The 14,618-nt window shown below is 39.4% G+C and overlaps 2 protein-coding genes across 2 annotated transcripts; one reads left to right on the top strand and one right to left on the bottom strand.

Moving 5' to 3' along the window:
* Positions 1-1,070: 1,070 nt before the first annotated feature.
* TSR3 (TSR3 ribosome maturation factor) lies at positions 1,071-5,152 on the bottom strand. The gene is made up of 6 exons (XM_062503411.1): positions 5,060-5,152; positions 4,752-4,968; positions 3,729-3,922; positions 2,743-2,916; positions 1,293-1,356; positions 1,071-1,213 (listed from the first exon to the last, which is right to left on the bottom strand). Exons 1-6 carry the CDS (start codon positions 5,139-5,141, stop codon positions 1,081-1,083), a joined length of 864 nt encoding a protein of 287 aa, XP_062359395.1. The 5' UTR covers positions 5,142-5,152; the 3' UTR covers positions 1,071-1,080.
* Positions 5,153-5,206: 54 nt separating this feature from the next.
* Positions 5,207-14,443, top strand: GNPTG (N-acetylglucosamine-1-phosphate transferase subunit gamma). The gene is made up of 11 exons (XM_062503410.1): positions 5,207-5,247; positions 5,325-5,382; positions 5,639-5,706; positions 7,798-7,852; positions 7,962-8,045; positions 9,071-9,164; positions 10,451-10,565; positions 11,091-11,173; positions 11,427-11,555; positions 12,931-13,012; positions 14,133-14,443. The coding sequence occupies exons 2-11, from the start codon at positions 5,351-5,353 to the stop codon at positions 14,255-14,257; spliced, it is 867 nt and encodes a 288-aa protein (XP_062359394.1). The 5' UTR covers positions 5,207-5,247; positions 5,325-5,350; the 3' UTR covers positions 14,258-14,443.
* Positions 14,444-14,618: the final 175 nt, after the last annotated feature.

Here is a 14,618-nt window from a genome sequence, read left to right as displayed (position 1 = left end):
ATTGAAAAAAAAAAACTAATCAAAGGAAAAGTCTCCTTGTAGAATTAATTTACTTGTGCTTCTTGTTTTTAAAAGGGATATTGAGTATTTGTACCATTCAAACTGCTGCTGTTACTCCCAGCTATAGCTCCAGTGGTGCTAGTATGAAATCCCTCTAGTAGTAGAGGAACAAGAGGAGAAAGTCCTGTGATGTGAAGAACTTTGATTTATTAGGGTGAGTCTACAAATTGTCCTTAGTATCTCCAATTCTGCTGAAGGATTGCTAAAGTTTAGGTTTCAGTTGGGTGCTTTAAACTCCAGAGAGTATTCTATTTCAATATATAGACGACAACAACTAGCAGCTCATTTTCACTATACAAAGTGGCAGGCATAGGGAAAAGTGACCTAAGATACTAATGCTGGTATGAATCTGCCACAAAGCTTTAAGGGCCAGACAATGTGTATTTCCTACTTGGTACACTGCCACTTTGAGTGATGAAAATACACAGATAGCACTGATGAACCTGTGATCTTGAAATTTCACAGTACAGTTCTGAATGTGAAGTGCCAAAACACTGTGTTAATGCTTGGGACTATGAGAGTAAATAAAATGAGCAATAAAGTTCCTGAAAAGACATACTGAGATGTTAAAGCAATTCCAAGCATTTTTTCCTTTCAATCTTAGCTCAGTTTATTCTAAATAGATAAAGCTGTTGAAATACATATGGCAGGTTCAAGCCTGCAAAAAGTCAGAGACTCCCTAGGTGGTAGGCACCATGAACAGGGCAATAGCTTAGTCATATTTTCTTGTTTTCCATGTTTTCCCTAGTCCATGTTTTCCAGAGGTTCACTGGATATATTATTAGTTAAAAATAATCCCCTATAAACCACTTTCCGGATAGGTTGATTAGAATCCAGGGTTATTTTTTAACTTGTAACTAATTCAACATTCCATACTTCCCTAAAAATTAAAGAACCTAGAACCCTCGTGCATACAAAGACCTACAAACCTGCCTAGAGACCAAGGTTTCTTAAGCCCCAAATTACAAGGTCAATGAGACACACTCAAGTATTCAGAAGAAAAGTTCTTTATACAAGATGTTACGACTCTTTGGGATTATTGGGGATTTCTATTTCTTCTGGACTGCTCTCATCATTGTTTTCACTGCTTTCACTGGCATCATCTGGACTGCTCACGCTGTCCTCCTCAGAGTCTTCGTTCCTTTGTGCTAGACTGGAAAACATTTCTCAGGATTATAAAAGCAAAATAGCTCACAGTAAGTAAAACCAGTATTTAAGTGAAATTTCATTACCCTGAGGAATTGACTGGCCTGTTGGGATTAGAAAATTCTTTTCCTAAGTCAACATCAAATGGATCTGTAAAAAGAAGGAAAAAATGCAGAAGATGAAAAAAACATTTTCCTTATGGTCTGCCTTCATTTTCATAGATGAATTCCAGGGAGGGGAAGGCACAGAAAGTAGTGTAGTTCACATCTCTCGTAAGTTTACCATAGTTGTTTGATGAGAGGAGAGATGAGAAAATAACCCAAGTTGCTTTTCACTCTTTTCCCTCACCCCCTGCAAGGAGTTCAGTAACTCTTTAGAGGTAGTCAGTTGGTGTAAGTAGGTTTCTAAAGCTTAGGGTAAGAAAACGTGGATTAAGTTCTAAAACAGCTCTCTAGTTAGCTGATGTCCACTGAGAAGTAAACTACAGCTCTCTAGGTTTAGCTCTTGCTGAGTCAGGGTGAGGCTGAGCTTACTTTGGCTGGAGTATCTGGGAAGAACTGTTGCCTCAGAAAAGTGAAACAAGGCGCGACAGCCTTGATTCTGCAGTTCAGCCATAAAATACATAGGATTGTAGGTGGAAGTGTGCTTTAAGTGCCACAGCCATGTTGCCCCTTAAGAGCTGTCTTCAGTTTAATCTACCTAGTTAGGTTTCCACCAAGAGGATGGTTTAATTCAGTATCATGGCAAAGAGATCAAAGTTTAGAGTAACTAAAGGCTGTTAACCATCATCTTACAGTAGGAGCCCCTGGCCTTTTTTACAGGGCTTAATCACCATGAAAGGAAAATGTTAATTAGGATAATATTTTTTTTCACATGTACTTGATTATTTGCCTTTCTTTGTGTTGTCTTTAATGAAACCAAGCAATCACCTGTGAATACCTCCTGAAATACTGGGATTCCAATAAATTACTGGCAGTTTGGGAATAAACTACTTGTACTTATTATAAATTATTTTAATTATCTTTATAGGTTTGATTTTAAACATCTCGAATGAGGACTATATAAATATGTCTGTTAAAGCTCCTTCTTAGGCTTATGTGTAATTAACTTGTTATTTATCTATATTTAACTTGTATGCCTATATTTCTCTGACAGTTCCTTCTCAATTACTAGTCTTTTTACTCATACTCTGCTTTTAACATCTGTATATAAAACAAAGGAAGCATCGTATTTTCTTTTTTCTTTTAAGTTTTCTAATTTGGTTAGTCAAATAAGGGTAACTGCTTCACACTTCAGTTGTGAATACAGTACTCTATACATTTACATCCTCTATACATTCATTAGTAATTTTTACCTGTTTTAGTTGGAAAAAAAATGGGCAAACGAACACACTTAGCACAGTATAAAGACAGAACAACACACATCAGTAAAGCACTTATCTTCCACCTTACTAGTATTTTTATGAGCTTCAAGGAGAAAACCGAAGAAATGAGTTAGAAAAAGGGCAGGTGTAGTGTTTCTGTGTTTTTCTCTTACCTACTTCTTCATCTTTTTTTTCTTGGACACAGGCTAAAAAGTCCTTCTCAATGCTTAGCACGTCATCCTGGCAATGACAGGCTGCGTATTTTTCCAAGAGATTTTTGTTCAGGTCAATAAATGCCTTACCCCATTTAAATTTCTTTAGAAGAATGGTGGCTAGATCTGGGAATCCTAAAACAGAAAAAAAAATTATCAGTTTTCTTCTTCAGTGTGAGATTTCACTCGGTTTACATTGTTTCTAGTTCAGTATCTGCATACATGTCAATACAATAAAAAGGTACTTGCCACTGTTTCTTTCAGTGTTTGGGGATTAAAACTTTTGGAAAGATTACAAATATTTTCAAACTTCAGTTTAACTTGAAACATAGAACTGAATTCAAGTATAGTTCATAGCCTTTTGGCAACTGTTACATAAAAATATTCTGCATGGGTAATGAATGATTCAAGCTCTTGAATTCAAGGTCCCGCAGCCCTTCAGTACAAGACTAATTATACATACAGTATTTTCAGAAGATTTGCCTGCAGTACGGTAGAGCATTTCTCTTATCAAAGGTCTGTGATTAGTGTGCAAAACATCACAAGAAGGGGCAATTTCTTTTGTTCTTACCCAGACATTGCCCTATTAACAGCCAGCTGCTACCTCTCATTAAGGCAAAGGTGCCTAAGAATGCGTGTTGTCTTCTCTCTTTTTTTTTCTAATTGGTTTTTCTAGTGTTATGCACCATCCAGACAAAATGAGGACTATCAGGTTGTGTCCTGTTTAGTACCTGACATGAATACTCCACAGACACCTCAGCGCCACTGATAACACGAACTCGGAAGAAAGCTACACAGTCTGATCCCAAAGTCAAAAGTGATAACCCACGTGACAGCATTACATTCTATTTTGTTGCAGACTGTCTCTTCTGATTTATTAAAGATGTAGGAATTGCTAGCAACATACTTCACAAAGTATGAGCCTACCAACAACAACTTGAGCCTACCAACAATGCAAAACGCTGCAGCAAAAGCTTCCACACAGGACAGCTTGCACGGCCGACCATAGTTTACAGGATTTGCAGCCACCAAGTAAGGCAGCAACCGCAGATGACTCCCCCTCATTCTCTTAAAGGGGGTTTCTTCTAATTTGGCCCATGAGCAATCTATGACTGCAATTCCACTCTGAGCAATGACATGCCTGAAAAAAAAGAAACATCACTGTATTTAAAAAACTGTCATCCTTTTCCTGACGAAGTGAGAATTCCAATTCATGCTTTATATTGGCAACAATCTTGCATACGATCTCTGCTTTTGTCAATCAGAACTTGTATGCTTTCCAATAACCTATAATAGAGATGCAATGAGAAAGAACAGTAGCATGGTTTTCCTCCAAACATGCAAATGGCAAAAAAAGGTTTATCCATGTGTTTCAAAATGAAATGTAAATAATTCTAGGTTTAAAAATGTGACAGAGAAGTGTGGTTAATAGTAATGTTCGCACCTGAAACTGCACCAAAGTTCCGATTTGGGTTCTCTGCTAGGTTGTCTCTGCTTCTAGAGACAAATCTTTTCTCTGAGTAAGTATATCGTTATAAAAACTCGGCAGACACATCTGAAGACAGTTCTCATTTTCCATAAAAAATTTTCTGGTTAACACATTGTGTTGTCTCACCGAAGAACTTAAATAAATGTGGCATGATAAAAGACACAGTAACTACAGGGCTGTGATCTGAAGAAATTAACCTGCAAGATGTACACCTTTATTTTCCATTGGGATCTACAGATGCTTTTCTCATCTGATACTAGCTGTGTAAAAATGTCAAGTTGATTTAATAAAAGGGCTCTGTTTCTCATGTTCATACATCTGTGTAATGTAATAAGAAGGTTAACTTTATTCCGTATAAGTTTCGGCCATGAATCTCCCTAATACAGCATCAGGACGGTATTTGAACCGCCCTCCTTCACAGTCTGCGCCTCCTCCACTTCCCTCGCCGCCCGGATTTTGCCAACAGGCACCGGGACCGCACCTGTCAGCGGGAGAGACGTACTCCGTGGCCAGCGGACTCAGGACGACGCCCGGGAATCTCTGGCGGAGGCGCAGGGTTCGCAGCAACCCTTTCCGGGCTAGTTTTCTCCCGGTGCATTTCTTGGGATCGCAGTGTCCGAGCTCCCACATGGCAAGGGGGCAGGGGAACTTGGCCTCCCGAGCGGCCGCATCCTCGGCCCTCTCGCCCTCCAAGCAAGCTGAAAACAGCAGGCGTACATCAGTGCCCAGCGGCAACGCGGCACAGCCAGGCAGGACCCGTATGCCGCATCTCGCGGCGCCTACACGCACCTCTCAGCGCGGCCTCCGCTTCTGCCGCGAAAGTCTCAAGGCTGCGAGTCCCACGCCGGGTCCCACGCCGGCCGCGCTCCATGGCCGCGCTCGGCGGAGACACCGCCCCGCGGCGCGCACACTTCCGCTTCCGGCGGAAGAGGCGATGGCGGCCGCGCTGCTGCTGGCGGTTCTGAACGCGGCGCTGGGTGGGTGAGGGGGCCGCGGCGCGGGCGGGTGCGCCAGCGGCTTGGTCCGTCCGCTGCACCCAACTTGTCTCTCCTAGCAGGTCTCTTCGCCTCGGCGGGGAAGATGAAGATCGTGGAGGAGCCGAATGCGTTCGGGTACGTGGCCGCGTGCTCGCCGCGTCGTCCCGCGATTCAGCCGCACTTGGCGGATTCGTTGTTCATGTCTGCCGTTGTGCCCGCTCCAGCCCGTTTCTTCCCGGGGATGGGGTGCCGGCCCGGGCCGCTGCCGCAGACCCCGCTGTTGGCCTGCGGGCAGCGGCCGTCGGTGTTCAGGCACGCAGGTAGGGGAGGGTGTGTGCACGGCCAGATGCATAACTCATCCTTAAACGTTTAACTTTACTTCTTTTGAAAGGCTGAATAACCCGTTCTTGCCTCAGACAAATAGGCTGCAGCCCAAGATGTCGCCGTCTGCAGTATCAGGTATATGCAACCGGTTTTTTTTGTTTGTTTTTTAATTTTTGTTTTTCAGCTTTTATCGTTTAGCAACAGTTGTTTGCAGTGCAAATAGCCTTATTTCGAATTTATGCACACAAAACTGAATTTTGTATGTGATTTTATAAGCATCATGGGAAATAAGCACGGGCAAATAAATTTCATTATGCTCCTAAAGCATTAAAACCTAGATTAACTTCACCTGTGGTTCTGGGTCCCAGTGCTGTTAATACTGTTTTTGTGACAGGACTATCCATATGTTTTATTCTGTGTTTTTCTAGCCTGTCACAGATCCTTTTGACCCACAGTAAACACTCTTTTCTTGTTGACACAATCTTTGATGTCATTGAGATTATCAAATAAAAGTCATCCCATCATCTGGTAATACCCAAAAATAGTTTAAAAAAAAAAGTCCTAAGGGTAGTCCTGGAATCAGTTTCACACGCAGCCTAGATGTTGCAACATAAATACACCACACAAGCAAAATAAACAGGAATGTAAAAAAATCTAGGCCATCTGTAGAGGAGAACAGATAAACGCTGAAGGCAAAGACTTAGCAAAAGGGAGTAACTCTTGTCCTTCTGCTAACCTTAGGCACAGACTTAAACCGTGTTTAAGAATCAAGAAGAGTTTGATGACATTGAATGTGATTATGCTTAGTGTTTTTTGTCTTGTCTTATAAACTCAAACCAAGTGTATAATTCTGCATGTACTGCCTGTGAAATGTGCATTAATTAGAAATGGGATTAGTAATAGAATGCTGAATGGGAACATGCCCAAAGTAGCTGGAAAATAGGACAGCACACCAGAAATCCTTCTTTATTTGCTGTGGGATGTTACATGTAGCCAAAAACTGGGACTGTGTGTATAGAACATGAACCTAGGGCATGGAACCCTGCCTTGCAGAATTACTTCTTTAGCATGAAAACTGTACTTGTTCTTCTCTTCTACAAAACAGTTGGGGTAATAGTTCTGGTAATTTCTCTTCTACACTATCTGCTCTTGAAAGGCATACATGAGTTTAATGCATTCCTCATGTAAATGCACGTTTGCTTTTTTTCATCTGCAGGGAGAGCATCCTAATCACTGGGGCATGGATTTCATGTAGTAGGGGGGCAAACCCTTTGGCCAAGCCCATCTGTAGATTGAAATACAAGATTATACAGTCAGAAAAACACTTGGGAAAGAGAACCTGCCTATATGCCAGTGGTTAAAGCATTCTGGAGGGCATGATTCTGGTGGTCTCACCTTTGTTTTTTAGGACTGCTTGTCTAGATACTTGGAAAAAGTACCTGCACAATCCTGACAGTGGGGAGTTAGAATCCAGGATGAGGTTTTACTTTATATGCTTTGTAATCCGTTTTCTTCTTTCCTCATAAATATTTAGTAATTCCAAGGAAAACTTCCTTATACAAGAGATACTGAAGTATTCCTCTATCATGTAGTTCAGAACCTTTTGCCCTCTTTTACATGACAAGTTGCACATCTTGGATTCCTTTGACAGCAAGCCTCATAGTCAATGCTACAAGAGTAGAATTGCAGCTGCTGACTTGTCTGACAGCAATAGGTTTATCTTGTTGAATACTACCTGGATCAGACCATGAAGGCAAACAGCAAAAAAGAGTATCCAATTTGAGAATCTCAGTGAAACTCAAGTGTGCAGTATTCTCAATGTTTTGAACAAACAGGCTTTTCTGGTACAAACTTGCAGAGTTTTAATGAATTTGGAGACAGACAGCTGCCAAGCAAGTTTCAGTGATTTCAGTGTTAGATTTTGGCAGGATCTGCACTGATAATTCCTTTTATGGACCTAGCCTCCAAATGTTTCTCATTTTTGTTGTCGAAACAGGCGTATCCATTTCACCGGGTAGTGGGAATGAAAAACGTTAAAGATTTTGACGCAAACCAGTGCAGTGCTAGCAAGAACTTGAAGTAATTTATATGGAAGATAAAGATTTCCTTATGTGCAGCAGAAAACTAAAATTGTCACATACTCCTTGTGCTTTTGTCACCACAGTAGCTTGCTTAAATTGAATGAAAACATTATTTTTCCTTTTTGTCATGTTGTGATGTTTTTAGGCCCTGCACATCTCTTTAGGCTTGCTGGCAAGTGTTTCAGTTTTGTGGAATCCACGTGAGTAATGGATTTGGATCTTTATTTATATACTTACTAGCAATTTAACTAGTTTTTTATTCCAGTCTGAAACATTTATTGTTTTCTTTCTCTTTTCTCTCCTTTTAAGGTACAAATACGAGTTTTGTCCTTTCCATAATGTCACTCAACACGAGCAGACTTTTCGATGGAATGCCTATAGTGGGATTTTAGGGTGAGGCATTTAGACCTTCTACGTTTTAGCTATGTTGTCAGCTGACCACTTCACAGATTGCAAAATGGAGTTAGTTTTAAAACTAGGATTCTTCCACTGGTCATCCTAGGTCATGGTAGCTCCCAAGGCATTAGGCATAAAAATACCTTCTTGAAAAATTCAGATTTTTTTTGTTGATAATTACTAACCACCTATTTTAGCTGGAGACTGATTAATAACCAATGCCAACTGCAAGTGTAATATGTTCATGTGAGAAATTCAGTAATGCCTAACTACAGCTTACATTAACACAGATTTCATGTCCATTAACTATTTGCAGCTTGAGTTAAAATACAAAAATTACAAAATGAAAGGTATTTTATGTCTAATGGTTGTTAAACATAAAAAATTATTAAATGCTCAATGTAGACCCAAGAAAAAAGTATCCCGAATTAAAGACCCTGGATCATAATACCACCAAATCATAATACCTAAAATAAATCTAAGTATAAACCAGACCTTTCTTTTTTGGATATTTTCTATATAGATGTCTCCTTTTGTCCTATGTGCAAAATGGTAATACATTATGTGAAGAAACTGGTACGTCACTATGCTGAGGGTTATCATTTGCTTTAGGACTAACAGAAGTAGAGTAGTTTTTGTAGGTCTTCTCACCAGTACTAAAAATCCTGCAATCAAAATGAGTTGCACCGGGTACTTAGCCTCATGGAATTTGCTCTGGAATCAACTCATAAACTGTATTTCACTGGACTTAAACACAGATTTCTAAGTGCAAATGGTTTGTAAACTGAAATTTGATCCAAAGCTCTGCTCTCAAAAAGTGCTATTGACATGTCCTATATAGCAACCTGGATAACAAACCACTACTTCCAAGGTGTTTGCTGTAGGAAATGTACATACTAAGACAAAAATGAAGCATATTCACTTAAATTGAAGATGGTATAAAGGTATTATTGGTTTTCTTCCTTATGGTTCATCTTTTTCTGTCCAGTAACTTAAAGCAAAATTGTGTCCTCTTTTTTCAGAATCTGGCATGAATGGGAAATTGACAACAACACATTTGTTGGAATGTGGATGAGAGAAGGAGACTCCTGTGAAACTAAGAGCAGACAGACAAAGGTATAATAACTTAGACTATGCTAATTCATTCAGTATGACTCTACATGCACTTGTGAGATTACAAACTGAAACATTCCTACCCTGAAGAAGTCATGATTTAAGCTGTGATAGAAAACAAAGATGAATTCCTACAGGAACTATGTGGATGAGTGGAAGAGGAAGGCTAGAATCAGGATAAAATTTTGAAGACATTTATTAATGGTTTCTCATTGGTTACTGCCAACTTCTTTTTTTCCTTGATAGAGTGGCATAATTACGACTGTAGAAATACAGTACAGGGCTTTGTAATTTGTGTCTGGGGCAAAATAAAGAAAAGAGCTCTTTGTTGAATTCAATATGTCAGACTATTAAAAACATCCAGGAAGGAGGAGGGAAGAGAATTAGGCAGTTAACAATAGCATGCCGAGAGGCTAAGCATGGTGTAAGAACCAGAGCTAGGGGCATTTCAAGAAAGACTTTGAAGTGATGGAGCATGTCTAGAGAGGGGCACTGGAGCTGTGGAAGGGTCTGGAGCCCAAGCCTGATGAGTAGCACCTGTCAACCAGCATCCCCAGGCCTTTTTCCACCAGGCAGCTTTCCAGCTACTCCTGCCCAAGCCTGGAGCAGTGCACGGGGGTTGTGATGACCTGAGTGCAGTACCCATCACTTGGTCTTGTTGAATCTCTTGTGAGTAGCTGCCAACGTGGCTGCTGTATCCTGGCCAGGGTGAAAGTGTTATACTCTAACGGAGGTCCCTGCTTAACAGCTTTATTTCCCATAGAAGCTGCAGAAAGAATTCATATTCTTGTATGACCTTTGATATTGTGATTGAAATATTTCACTGGCATTTCGTTTTCAAGACAGGAAATATTGTGCTGCATATTTAAAGATAAAAACATGTTTCTGCAGATGCGTCTTGTATTCTTAAATTAGCACAGACGTCAGAAATAAAATTTAAGAAAATAGTGCTTATCTTAGATGAGGTTCTAAAGGGTATCCTATTCACCGTCCTTTTTAATCTCATTCTTGCTGTAAACATGGTGCTTAATAGTCCAAGGAGTAATAGTTGGTGGGGAGAATAATTTCCCATTAGACAAAAGAGTTTTCACATTTGATAAAATAAATGGACAATGTGCTTGCTATGATGCTTTTTCTTTCGGAAAAAGTAAAAAAAGGCGCTGGAAGCTTTGACATGACAGTATGTACAGAAATGCATCTGCTGGCATTGGAACACAGCAAACTGATCATTAGTGATGGTATTGTTTCATGTAGACTTTTTTCTCATCTTTGTTTTTACTGATGTTTAGGTTCATCTTGTTTGTGGAAAGAGCAATAAATTGGCTTATGTGTCTGAGCCAAGTACTTGTGTTTACTCTCTGACATTTGAGACTCCTCTCGTGTGCCATCCCCACTCACTTTTAGGTAAGATTTAAAATATACTTTGTGTAACAGTGGCATATTACACTATGCTCAGAGCATCCATATTTAGGTTAAGTTAGTACCTTAATATAAATTAGTATTAAATGTTTATATATAATATGAAGTGTTTATTAAATCCCAGTCGTAACTTATAGGTATTTCTCAAATAAATTGCCATTGCTAGTGTGGACCCAGTGAATGATTTTTTTTTTTCTTTTCTTGGACTGTAGGAATAAGCCCTCTAGTATCTGCCCATTTACGTATATTACAAAAAAGGTTGGCTAGAATTTCATTGAGCGAAGTAATATGAGGTCTTTTATCTGGAAATAATAAAAATTACTGGTCATTCTCCAGAAACTTTAAACATATGAAGTGCAATTTGTGCAATTTGTGTAAGCCCAGCTCTTGAAAGCAGTAGAGACTGTGTACTGTGTAGAGACATTAAGTTCGTGCATGACACTAGAGGAGGAATTAACTAATGCAAGACACTGCTCTTGGTTTTTACGTGGTTTGGCTTCCATTTTTCAGTTTATCCAACTCTGACTGAAGCACTGCAAAGGAAGTGGGATGAAGCAGAGCAGCTTCTGTACGATGAACTAATAACTGATCAGGTTCATTAATTTTTTCCAACTCTATTTGGTAAATAATCAATTACTGTCAAATAGTCAAGCGTGGCTTCTGTAGGTTCTTCTTTTGGAGTAGATGCATATATTCTGCAGTTGGCAAGTAGTAAATTTCGTGTTCTGTAACTACTGTATGACCTGGTAATGAAGCTTGAGGATTTGGAATGGCCAGTGCAAATTACAAGCAGAGATGAGAGTTGAATAGATTTATCTATCACCTTTTGGAAACTTTCTTTTTTAGGGTTACAAAAAAATTCTGAAAGAGATTTTTGAGGAAGCAGGACTTCTAAAAGCAAGAGAAGAAAACGAAGTTGAAAAACAGAGTAAGAAAATAACTCTGGAATTTGAAACAGTGGAAAAGTGCAGTAAGGTATAGAGCATAGTATTTACAATATGGAAATGCCATCTTTTTACTGTATGACAGTATCAGTGGGAGGGCATTATGTGAACGCACTTGGTATTCAGCTTAATCTCTTCATGGGGTTATTATCTTCTCTGGTTTCAATATGCAAAAGCCTGCATAGAGTGTGATTTGGTATCTTTATTATAGCCCCTACGTTAAAAACAAACCAGCAAAAAATGAATGCCCAGTAAGAAGATGGGGTTTACGAAGGAATTATTGTTTGCACTTGGGTTGTGAACACCTTGTAGGTACTCTTTCTGGGGAATATCAGTGGAGACAGGAAGAAATTACTTGAAGTGAAGGTACACGTGTAACCAAACTCAAGAATGCTGACACTTCTCTCTGTGGATAATTACCCAGACTTTTGTAAGAATGCATTGGCTGTTGCACAAGCAAAAGGCAGAGCGGCTGCATTTATTTCTGAATGACTTGTGTATGTGAGCAGTTCTGCAGCAGACTTGGAAAGTGTGTTCAGCCTAAAAGAGAAATGACCATCAGAAAAAGAGCATGGAAGGGAATTAATTCATTATAGTGCAGAGAAGCAGTTGCTGTTGTTTTTTATTTGAAAAACACAGCAAAGACCAAACACCCTGAAGTAATTAGTGAATATAACGAAATAAAACCATGGTTAAGCTGAATATACTTTAATATAAAGATCACCTTTTTGATCTCATAGGAGCTGGAACAGTCACATGGTTATTTTTTTTTACGCTTTAACAACACAGTATTTAGTAATTTCTATTTCTTTTTCTGGCTTCATCATAGCCTAATGGACATAAACTGGCTGGTTTGGTAGCCACAGAATCTTAAATACTTATTCTTTTGCTCTGTCTTTATGCATGTAAACACTGAGACACAACAAAAAATACAGGCTTTTCTAAGAGTTCAGGTACATGGCTTGTGTCTCAAAAGAGCTAAGCAATCCCTGTCTGTCAGTTGACAGAAACTGCTGAGAGCAAGAATATGAAGTTACTAGGTCAAGAGTTGAGGAGCTGACAAATTTCCAGACTGCAGAATTTTGATAATTATAAAGTAAGGGTAGTCCTGAATCAAACTTAAGATTTGTTCTATGATAGGATGATAGTTACTGGACAGATTTGAAATAGTTACAGAAAGCATTACTAATTTTTACTCTTGGGCTTGAAAAAAGCTGCCTCCTCTTTTGGCAAAACATATATCATTCTCTAAAATTTACTCTGTGTTCTTGGAGTAAGCATTTTAAGATCTTTAAAGCCAAAAGGTGTAGCGGCTGTGTGCAGAGGCACTTTTTTCTTAAAAGCTCCCTATTTAGGTATGTATTTGAAAAGTGGGAGAACTATTTTTAATGTACTTTCTTTCTTAGGAATACAAGCAACTTTCTGAAGAAATAAAAAAACTTAGAGTTTTATTAGGTCAGCATGGTATTGCATACAGAGGAAATTCTGGTGAGTCTTTTGGTATCATTGTTTTCTGCTGTTGTCTGCTCAGAATGTGAGTACCCTGATGCTGTTTTCAGTTACAGCAACTGTCAAATAATCTGGTGTATATGGAGGTATAATTCCCTAGACAAAGATTTTAATAAGTATTTAGATTTTGATGCCTGTGCACAAGGAATTGAGGACTTTGTCCTCAAAAAAATCTTTTGATGACTTGAAATTCTAGCTTTATAGAAAAATTTTGACTGCTGTTGTAACTGGAGTTTGTCTCCAGTCCTTAATGTGCCACTTTAAAAGGAAATCAATATTACATCATTAATAGCACAAATATGTCTTTTAAGTAACTCCACTTTCTGTATTTTATCCGCAAGGCCTGATTTTATAATACTTGAGGTTTTCTCTGTATCTTCTTGTATTGTTTTTTTCCCTTTTCTAAGTTCCCTATTTCTTTCTTCCCCCTCTTCTGTTAGGTAAGTACCATATCACATGCAGTTTTTAGTAGGAAGGACTGGTGCTAGCTGTGAAGGGGCACAGCTTATCTTGATTAATTGCAAAAGAGTGGGGGTTTTGTTTTTTTGTTTTTTGTTTTTGTTTTGTGGAGAGGTTTGTAGTTTAGTTTTCTGTTTGTTTGCTTTCCCTCATTCCTTCCAGGCCATCATGCCATTTATTATATTAACTGCTTGTTAAAGGAGAATTTAATGTCCAGGAATACATGTATATACATAAATACTTATCTTTCACAGATTGTATGTTCAGAATTGGCACTTCAACAAAACAAAGAACCTTTTAGCTAATTAAATTAGCTTAAAATTAGTGAGACACTTAATTTTTTCTTTTTGCTTTGAGAAATATTCCTAGGAAAAAACTTTTATAAAAATTACGTAGAACATGTTATCTGTACGTTTAAACTGCTAACAATGTAATTTGCACAGTATTTCTGCCTGTTTGGTAGTTCTTTCAGTATCGCAGCAGTTCTTTTAATTATTGCAGACTAGCACTGTATAATCAAAAGCAGAATTCAGTTTACTCTAGATGACTTATTTCAACATTATTTATTGAATTCTCTGACAAAAATGTTTTGGTGTTTAAAATCCAAAATAACTGATGTCTTTTTGAATAAATTTTACAGCTGGAAATACCAGTGTTGAAAATGTAAGTCACCAACTGGCTACAGCAGTAGCATCAGTTCTTAAAGGGTCAACGGACGATGAGCACCTGCATGGCGATACAGGAATTTGGAATTACACTGTATAAAGAAGCTTGGGTGGTACAGAATGTAAATTAAACTGAACGTCTAGCCTTTCTGAGGGCTGTCCCCCACTTCCTTGTGCCAGCAGGGTCCCTTTTTGAGGGCATGGACCCGTGGGGAGGGTTCCCATCAAGGGCCGTGCTGCCGTCCAGGGCAGCTGGAGCGGTTCTGTGCCTTCATTTTGGGGGTGAGGGAATAAGGCTGAGGGGGGGACGGGGTGGAGACTCGGGGGGCTCCGATGTGTTTCGGGGCAGCCCGAGGTCCCCGGCAGAGGGAGCCACGCTGCGGCGCAGGAGCAGGGGAGTGGGGAATGGGGGGGGGGGGGGGGGGGGATCCGTGCTGGGTGCCCTCCCCCAGAGGGACCCA

This window comes from Cinclus cinclus, chromosome 16 (genome assembly GCF_963662255.1).
Source record: "Cinclus cinclus chromosome 16, bCinCin1.1, whole genome shotgun sequence".
Taxonomy (NCBI): domain Eukaryota; kingdom Metazoa; phylum Chordata; class Aves; order Passeriformes; family Cinclidae; genus Cinclus; species Cinclus cinclus.
The sequence above is the reverse complement of the archived record's forward strand: the minus strand, read 5'-3'. Positions and strand labels throughout refer to the sequence as shown.